The sequence below is a fragment of the Salmo trutta genome, chromosome 14, assembly GCF_901001165.1.
Source record: "Salmo trutta chromosome 14, fSalTru1.1, whole genome shotgun sequence".
In the NCBI taxonomy this organism is placed as follows: Eukaryota; Metazoa; Chordata; class Actinopteri; order Salmoniformes; family Salmonidae; genus Salmo; species Salmo trutta.
In genome coordinates, this window is record NC_042970.1 from 48,880,855 (window position 1) to 48,891,124 (window position 10,270).

At 41.8% G+C, this 10,270-nt stretch overlaps 1 protein-coding gene across 1 annotated transcript in view; it reads right to left on the minus strand.

Annotated features, from left to right (window-relative positions):
• Window positions 1–9,914, minus strand: part of LOC115208304 (V-set and transmembrane domain-containing protein 2-like protein) — a 74,727-nt gene extending 64,813 nt beyond the window's left edge. The window contains exon 1 of the mRNA XM_029776243.1: window positions 9,681–9,914. Within this exon, the coding sequence (XP_029632103.1) occupies window positions 9,681–9,798 (118 nt within the window). The 5' untranslated portion in view covers window positions 9,799–9,914. The remainder of the gene's footprint in view (window positions 1–9,680) is intronic.
• Window positions 9,915–10,270: the final 356 nt, after the last annotated feature.

Here is a 10,270-nt window from a genome sequence, read left to right on the forward strand (position 1 = left end):
TTTCTGTTAGTCACATGTCCGTGGAACATGTTCAGTTTAAGTCTCAGTTGTTGAATCTTGTTATGTTCATACAAATATTTACACATGTTAAGTTTGCTGAAAATAAACGCAATTGACAGTGAGAGGATGTTTCTTTTTTTGCTGAGTTTATGTCCTAGATAAAGGACCGACACTTATGATTTATTTTTGGACTGTCTTTTTTGCCATTATGAATGTGATATTCAATGCGTGTCTATGGGCTATAGTAGTAAAGGCTAAATTCAACATTTTATCAAATAATTGTTTAATATTGTTTAAACCTGTTGAGGCCACGGGTTAGCAATGAACCCTGAGACGGGATTGCTAGCAAGGCTGGAAATTCAAAACATCAAAAATCTAATAATTTCAATTTCTCAAACAATCAACTATTTTACACCATTTAAAAGATAAACATCTCCTTAATCTAACCACATTGTTCGATTTTCAAAGAGGCTTTACGGCAAAAGCATAAAGTTAGATTATGTTAGGACAGTACATAGCCACAAAAGTACAAACATCCATTTTCAATTCAAGGTCAGGCGTCACCAAAAGCAGAAACCAGCTAAAATTATGCACCAACCTTTGACAATCTCCATCAGATGACACTCCTAGGACATTATGTTATACAATACATGCATTTTTTGTTCCATCAAGTTCACATTTATATCCAAAAAACGCATTTTACAGTAGCGGTGAAATTCTGATTTTTTTCTTCTCTGAAATGCTTCCGGTGAACAACGTTACAATTTTCAAAATTACTATTCGAAAACATTGGTAAATTATAATATTGTCATTCAAATAATTATAGTTTAACATTTCGTAAATGATACTGTCTTGCCAGATTTCAAAATAACTTTACTGGGAAATCACAAGTTGCAATAAACCGGGTGCTGTGCTAAGAACAATAAGCTAGCCTAATTAGCTTAGCATCATCTTGTAACCATGTAATATCAATAATACTATTGTCAATAATCCATTACCTTTGATTATCTTCATCCATTGGCAGTTCCAGGAATTCCAGGTCCACAACAAATGTGGTTTCTTTTGACAAAGTTCATAATTGATGTCCAAATAACTCCAAGTTGTTCCATGTTGTTAGCGCTTCGGTGGCTACTAAAAAGTAGCGCGGGGGGGGGGGTGTGTGAAGTCACGGTGAAAAGTTAAAAAAGTTACAAAAATAATCTATTTACGTTTGTTCAAACATGTCAAACGTTGTTTAGCATCAATCTTTAGAGCCATTTTTAACGTGAAACATCAGTAATGTTTCAACCCGACCTCACCTGTGTCTAGAAAAACGTTTTTTTAAAATGTCTCGTGTCTCATGATTGCGCAGGTGCAGGCCATAATGGAAGTGACGACATCCCAGGGACGTCAACTTCAATGCATTCTAATTTGCTCCCTGTTAATCATAGAAGCTTCAAACAACTTTATAAAGATCGCTGACATCTAGTGGAAGCCGTAGGAGTTGCGAACTGAATCCTTTCTCACTATGGTATCTAATAAACAATGACACTAAATAGTACAGCCACAAAATTCTAATTTTTTTGATCTATTTTTCTCAGGTTTTTGCCTGCAATTTGAGTTTTGTTATACTTACAGACACCATTCAAACTGTTTTAGAAAATTCAGAGTGTTTTCTATCCGAATGTGTTAATAATATGCATATCCTAGCTTCTGAGTTGGTGTAGGAGGCAGTTAAAAATGGGCACATATTTTTTTCAAAATTCTCAATACTGCCCCCGTGGCCCGTAGAGGTTAATCAAGAAATCAAAAAAGAGACCATGTTTGTATACAGCTTTATTAAATGTATTTAAAAAAAAAGGTTTACATTGTTTGCAAACTGATACGTGATATGTATTAATGCCAAAATAACAAGCAAAACAGACATATATATATATACATACAGTGGCGACCCGTCACTCAATATTAATACATTTTTTAACCTAAAAGTGTGGTGCTCAAAACAGGTGGGGCCCACCTGCCCTGAGTGATGGGTATTTCAGTCCTTGACTAATAATGTTCTGTACTATGTATTATGTCATGTTTCATGTGGATCACAGGAAGAGTAGCTGATGCTTTTGCAGTGGCTAATGGGGATCCTAATAAATACCAAATACCAATACCACCTGGTATGGCAAATGCACCGTCCACAAACGCAGTGCTCTCCAGAGGGTGGTGAGGTCAGACCAAAGCATTATTGGGGGCACACTGCCTGCCCTCCAGGACACCTGGTGTCACAGGAAGGCTAAGAAGTTCATCAAGGACATCAGCAACACGAGCCATGGCCTCTTCATCCTGCTTCCATTTAGAAGGAGGACACAGTACAGGTGCATACAGCATCTGTATACTGTATACAGTGCCTTCGGAAAGTATTAAGACCCCTTAACTTTTTCCATATTTTGTTATGATACAGACTTATTCTAAAATTGATTTTTTTTTAAAATACACACAATACCCAATAATGACAAAGCAAAAACAGGTTTTTAGAATTTTTTGCTAACGTATAACATTTTTTAAACAGAAATACCTTATTTACAGTACATAAGTATTTCAACCCTTTTTTATGAAACTTGAAATTGAGTTCAGGTGCATCCTGCTTCCATTGATCATCCTTGGTATGTTTCTACAACATGATTGGAGTCCACCTGTGATAAATTCAATTGATTGGTCCCACAGTAAGGTCCCACAGTTGACAGTGTATGTCAGAGCAAAAACCAAGCCATGAGGTCAAAGGAATTGTCCGTAGAGCTCCAAGACAGGATTGACTCGGGAGCCCCTGCGCCACTCGGGATCCCCTCCCCCAACAGACACTGAGAGAAAACCAAGTAACCAAGAAATTGACGGTCACTCTGACAGAGCTCTAGAGTGTCTCTGTGGAGATGGGAGAAACTTCCAGAAGGACAACCATCTCTGCAGCACTCCACCAATCAGGCCTTTATGGTAGAGTGGCTAGATGGAAGCCACTCCTCAGTAAATGACAAATTACAGCCCGCTTGGAGTTTTCCAAAGGGCATGTAAAGACTCTGAGAAACAAAATTCTCTGGTCTGATGAATCCAAGATTGAACTGTTTGGCGTGAATGCCAAGCGTCACATCTGGAGGAAACCTGGCACCATCCCTGCTGTGAAGCATGGTGGTAGCAGCATCATGCAGTGGGGATGTTTTTCAGTGGCAGGGACTGGGAGACTAGTCAGGATCGAGGGAAAGATGAATGGATCAAAGTACAGAGAGATCCTTGATGAAAACCTGCTCCAGAGCGCTCAGGACCTCAGACTGGGGTGAAGATTCACCTTACAACAAGACAACTACCCAACGCACACAGCCAAGACAACAAAGGAGTGGCTTCCGGACAAGTCTCTGAATGTCCTTGAGTGGCCCAGCCAGAGCCCGGACTTGAACCTGATCGAATATCTCTGTAGATACCTGAAAATAGCTGTGCAGCAACACTCCCCATCCAACCTGACAGAGGCAGCCTAGCTCAGTGCTTGCTGTGGTGGTGGGGCTAGCCAGCAGAAAATACAGAGCGTTGAGCCTGATTGGCTCAGTTTTCTGTCATGATTGACTCAGTTTTCTGTCACTCATGGACAGTACGTCATTCTCAATTCTAAGGTTAGAGCTCAAAAATATTTGCCCCTTGGGTTCTGCCATAGAGTTATATTAGAAGTGCCCATCCAAGAAGGCTCAAGGTCAGTAGAAACCACAATCCTTCCGTGGCCTACAACTGCTCTTAAATACAAGTAAAACTAAATGCATGCTCTTCAACCAATCGCTGCCTGCACCTGCCCGCCCGTCCAGCATCACTACTCTGGACGGTTCTGACTTAGAATATGTGGACAACTACTAATACCTAGGTGTCTGGTTAGACTGTAAACTCTCCTTTCAGACTCACATAAAACATCTCCAATCCAAAGTTAAATCTAGAATTGGCTTCCTATTTCGCAACAAAGCATCCTTCACTCATGCTGCCAAACATACCCTCGTAAAACTGACCATCTTACCGATCCTCGACTTTGGCGATGTCATTTACAAAATAGCCTCCAACACCCTACTCAACAAATTGGATGCAGTCTATCACAGTGCCATCCGTTTTGTCACCAAAGCCCCATATACTACCCACCACTGCGACCTGTATGCTCTCGTTGGCTGGCCCTCGCTTCACACTTGTCGCCTAACCCACTGGCTCCAGGTCATCTACAAGACCCTGCTAGGTAAAGTCCCGCCTATCTCTGCTCGCTGGTCACCATAGCTGCACCCACCTGTAGCACTCGTTCCAGCAGGTATATCTCACTTGTCACCCCCAAAGCCAATTCCTCCTTTGGGTGCCTCTCCTTCCAGTTCTCTGCTGCCAATGACTGGAACGAACTACAAAAATCTCTGAAACTGGAAACACTTATCTCCCTCACTAGCTTTAAGCACCAGCTGTCAGAGCAGCTCACAGATCACTGCACCTGTACATAGCCCATCTATAAATAGCCCAAACAACTACCTCTTCCCCTAGTGTATTTATTTATTTATTTTGCTCCTTCGCACCCCAGTATTTCTACTTTGCACACTCATCTACTGTCAAATCTACCATTCCAGTGTTTTAATTGCTATATAGTATTTGCTTTGCCACCATGGCCGATTTATTGCCTTTACCTCCCTTATCTCACCTCATTTGCTCACATTGTATATGGACTTATTTTTCTACTGTATTATTGACTGTATGTTTGTTTTACTCCATGTGTTATATGTGTCGAACTGCTTTGCTTTATCTTGGCCAGGTCGCAGTTGTAAATGAGAACTTGTTCTCAACTTGCCTACCTGGTTAAATAAAGGTGAAATAAATAAAATATATATATTTTTTAAGTAAGTCTGCCATATCTGCAATGTTTTTCTGTGTAGTGGCTTTGCTGGCATGCATCCCACTTTTTTTTGACCCACCAAGATTTACATGCTAAAATCGCCACTGAATACATAGTACAATGCAAATTACAATACAAGATATAAAATGGCTGTCTCTTCACAGTCCCGTTTGTGCAGTCAGGTGTTCTTTTACCTGTTTGCGCCGAATACAACAAGTGTAGACTTTACCGTGAAATGCTTACTTACACGCCCTTAACCAACAGTGCAGTTCAAGAAAAATAAAATATTTACCAACTAGGCTAAAATAAAAAGTAATACTAAAAAGTAGCACAATAAGAATAAAATTAAAGAGGCTATATACCGGGGGCACCGGTACCGAGTCAGTGTGCACGGGTACAGGCTAGTTGAGGTAATCTGTACATGTAGGTGGGGGCGAAGTGACAATGTAGGTAACTAACAAACAGCGAGTAGCAGCAGTGTACGGGGGGGTGGGGGGGGGGGGGGGGCTAGAAGCTGTACTGGGCCATTCGCACTACCCTCTGTAGCGCCTTATGGTCAGATGCCGAGCAGTTGCCATACCAGGCGGTGATGCAACCGGTCAGGATGCTCTCGATGGTGCAGCTGTAGAACCTTTTGAGGATCTAGGGACCCATGCGTAATCTTTTCATTCTCCTGAAGGGAAAAGGTTTTGTCGTGCCCTCTTCACAACTGTCTTGGTATGTTTGGACCATGATAGTTCGTTGGTGATGTGGACACCAAGGAACTTGAAACTCTCGACCCGCTCCACTACAGCCCTGTCAATGTTAACCTGTTAGGGCTAGGGGGCAGTATTTACACGGCCGGATAAAAAACGTACCCGATTTAATCTGGTTACTACTCCTGCCCAGTAACTAGAATATGCATATAATTGTTTGATTTGGATAGAAAACACCCTAAAGTTTCTAAAACTGTTTGAATGGTGTCTGTGAGTATAACAGAACTCATTTGGCAGGCCAAAACCTGAGAAGATTCCAAACAGGAAGCGCTCTCTCTGACTATTTCTTGGCCTTCTTGATCATCTCTAACCAAAACAGGGGATCTCTGGCATAACGTGACATTTTCTAACGCTCCCATAGGCTCTCAGAAGGCGCCAGAACGATGAATGGTGACTTTGCAGGCCATGGCTGAAAAACAGTAGCGCATTTGGATAGTGATCGATCTGAGAACAATGAGACTGAGGCGCGTGCACGAGCCGACACCATGTTTTTATTTTTTAGTAAAGGTCTTATAATAAAGGTCTTTTTTTTTTTAAACAATCGGCCAAATCGGCGTCCCAAAACACAGATTTTCGATTGTTATGAAAACTTGCAATCGGCCCTAATTAATCGGCCATTCCGATTAATCGGACGACCTCTAATCAGCATGGCAGACGTGTTGTTGCCTACTCTTACCACCTAGGGGCGGCCCATCAGGAAGTCCAGGATCCAGTTGCAGAGGGAGGTGTTTAGTCCCAGAGTCCTTAGCTTAGTGATGAGCTTTGTGGGCACTATGGTGTTGAACGCTGAGCTGTAGTCAGTGAACAGCATTCTCACATAGGTGTTCCTTTTGTCCAGGCGAGAAAGGGCAGTGTGGAGTGCGATTGAGATTGTGTCATCTGTGGATCTGTTGGGGCGGTATGCGAATTGGAGTGGGTCTAGGGTGTCCGGGAGGATGCTGTTGATGTGAGACATGACCAGCCTTTCAAAGCACTTTATGGCTACTGACATGAGTGCCACAGGGCGGTAATAATTTAGGCAGGTTACCTTCGCTTTCTTGGGCACAGGGACTATGGTGGTCTGCTTGAAACATGTAGGTATTATAGACTCGGTCAGGGAGAGGTTGAAAATGTCAGTGAAGATACTTGACAGTTGTTCCGCGCATGCTTTGTGTACACATCCTGGTAATCCGTCTGGCCCAGTGGCTTTTGTGAATGTTGACCTGTTTAAAGGTTTTGTTCACATCAGCTACCGATAGCCGACGTCATGGCTCTATGTAATACTTTGCATTTCCCAGCTTCTGTTCTGGACCTGACGACTGTGAAGAGACCTCTGGTTGCATGTCTTGTGTTGTATCGAAGAGTGTCTAACCTGTGGGCCAACTGCTTGAACAGACAGTTCGGTACCTTCAACACAACAATACATTGAACTAATACCAACAGTAATGCAGACAATCTCTCCTCAACTTTCAACCAGGAGAGACTGACATGCATGTTACGGACCCTTTACCTCTGTATACATCTAAGTGCAACACGTGCTGCTTTGTTCTGAACCAACTGCAATTGACCTATGTCCTTCTTAGCTGCACATGACCACAAAGCTGGGCAGTGGCCCAGGTGCGACAAAACTAGGGTTCAGGGCAGGGTACTGGTCAGCCTGTCTGATCAACTGAGATGTCACGAACGCAGAGCAACACCTTATCATGGACAGACCTTGTCCCATTTTAGCAACCATTGAGTCTATATGTTTTGACCATGACTGCTTGCTATCTAGGGTTACACCCACCAGTTTAGTCTCCTCAACTTTCTCAATAGCCACATGGTACAGTGATAGAGCCGGGAAGGATGCTCTCAATGGTGCATCTGTAGCCTCCTGAGGTTGAAGAGGCGCTGTTGCAGCTTTTTCACCACACTGTCTGTGTGAACGGACCATTTCAGGTTGTCTGTGATGTGCACGCCGAGGAACTTTAAGCTTTTGACCCTCTCCACTGCGGCCGATGTGGATGGGGGAATGCTCTCTCTGCTGTCTCCTGTAGTCCACGATCAGCTAATTTGTTTAGTTGACGTTGAGGTACGACTTAACCTCAATGGGATGCAGCTCTCATTTCAGTTGAGAAGCCAGTCACCTCCAAGAGTGAAACAAAAGGCTATTTTTTCCAGGTCACCAAACAGAGAACAGCTAATGAAAATAGTAGGATCTGAGTTATAGCTACGCTACAGTAGCCTATTTTGAAATTATGAGCTTTCCCCTTTTACGAAATTCCCACCCTGAGCCATTCTCTTTTGTGGCTGGTTAGACGTAAGACTGTGGAGAGAACATTGCAGTTAAACCCCATTTCAATTAACTCCCTCTGGGAGTGATGCGCGTAATCGATATTTCTACCCATCCAAGATTGTCAATTCATCCATCGCCAGTATACGCTACACTCATTCATATTGATTTGGCTAAAGCTGATGAGAGAGAGAGAGAGAGAGAGAGAGAGAGAGAAAGAGAGAGAGAGAGAGAGAGCGCTCCTGGGACAGAAAAGGGAGACACAATGATAAAGTGTTTATCGCAGACAATCAAATGAAATTGTATAGCAGCCTGCAGTTAGAGCCAAAATTCTGTAGAAACATCTTTGTGACAGGGAATATGGCAAAAATGCAGTGCCACACCAATTAGTAAGCTTCTACTGGAGCTACATTTTATCTGAGTATGTACAAGCACGCTCATTGCTGGTAAGATACTGCTGTTAAAATAATGCATCAACAGATCATTGCTGTTCTTGTCCATTAGTGTTCTGTATTTTGTCATGTTCTATGTTTTGTGTCAACCCCAGGAAAAAATAGCTGCCGCTTCTTCAACAGCTAATGGGGATCTGAAAAAAATCTGAAGAAAATCATGAAATCATTAAAATAAAAAGTCCAGCAATCTTATTAATGAGATAGATTGGTTTGTTCATGTTTCCTCCCAACCTAACTCCAGGGTCTCAGGGTTACCATTACCACTACCAATGTCTCCCATAGTACCTTAGAATAGGGAACGATTACACACATCCATTGTCTCTGAGCAGGTGCTGGCTACAAAAACAAATCTATTCGAAAGTGAAATAAGACTCTTGCACACTGCGCTCCTATGTGAGGTCTTTGTTCACCCGTTATTCCCATAGTAACTTCCTAAGTAAGGCATACATTTACCCTCAACATACCGTGACTAGTGCCCTCACACCTGCCATATATGGGTTTGAATCACCTGCCACCTATCTACACCTTCCCTCCAAAAATCCTCCCCTTAAAATCCCACCTCTGCCAACAATGCACACCCCTGCCACCCTTGATTTCACAGCATGCAAACGAAGCAAAAGTTGAAAAAGAAAATATCTCCTCCAACAAACTTAAAATGACATGGATGATTTATAGCTTTGGGACATGAACATTGATTTTCCTCTTGTCTGTACTGTTCTGTCAGTAAATTAGCCCAAGATGCACTGCTACCTAACTGGAAATACCATATACGAAATCCAACAGCAATTGCTCAAAATAGTTGCTCCAAATATAGCATTGTCAGATATCAAGTTTGAACTGCCTCTCACAAAATGGTCTTTGAGGTCATAAAATGGTATTGTACTGTTGGATTAATGTAACAGTTGTTCCAGGTTGACATGAACTCATTCATCTTTTCAATACTCAAACTTGCCATATAAAGGACTGTTGCGTTCATTAATATCACACATCGTTAATGTATTATAATAACAAAGCAATCTTCACAGATACATGCTAAAGAGTCCAGGGAAGTCTTAATAAGAGCCAAATGGATTAAAATGATATTCTGTCATAAAAATGTTAATGATTGAATGATTTATTTTATTTAAGTGTCATACACCTAGCTACCGGTGCCCGGCCCAGATGGGTTTACAATACACTATTAATGTGTGTCCCAGATAACTTTATACTCTTAAACAATAGTCGCAACTATCATCACCATCTTGACATCAGTCAACCCCACCCAATCAGAATAGTCGCGAGTGCATGGCACAATGTATCAGTTGTTTTAAATATGCAACATAATAAATTTGCTACATAATTACCGACGGAATTAAACCTACCATTTCCAGATATATGATTGTCCACCTCGGTTCGCACAGTCGGTTTGTAAGCGGCGTTAAGTTGAATATAGAGTCCCATATAATGTAAAATCCATATTATCACTCCAAATGCTCCCATTGCTTTTGTTCTTGTTTCAAGTCGTGGACGAAAAGCTCATATTAGGCGGAGCACGCTCACTAAATAGTATCCAAATCCTTCCTGGATGACAGCACCCTCGGAAATACAAAATAGCACCGGACAAAAATTGCGCTATGATGCTATACGCCTGCGGGATATTATCAGCACTGGTTCCCTGTATTTCGGCAAGCAAGCACCTCCAGTAGAGGCGGACGGAGAAATACATGGGGACAAGTGCAGTGGCTTGCAGAGAAAGTAAATTAGGCGGAGGGATCTAGAAAAATTATAGGCCTACTGTTATTAACTTTTATAACAAGTTACATTTGGGGTTCTGAGGTTTTATTAACATCCTTTATTCTGAATACTCATTATAAAAAGATATGTTCAATAGTCAAAGCTCCTGTACTGTTATTCTTACTTCTTTACAAATATTTTTTAACTTGCTATATAGGCAACGTTTACAATTGCAGTT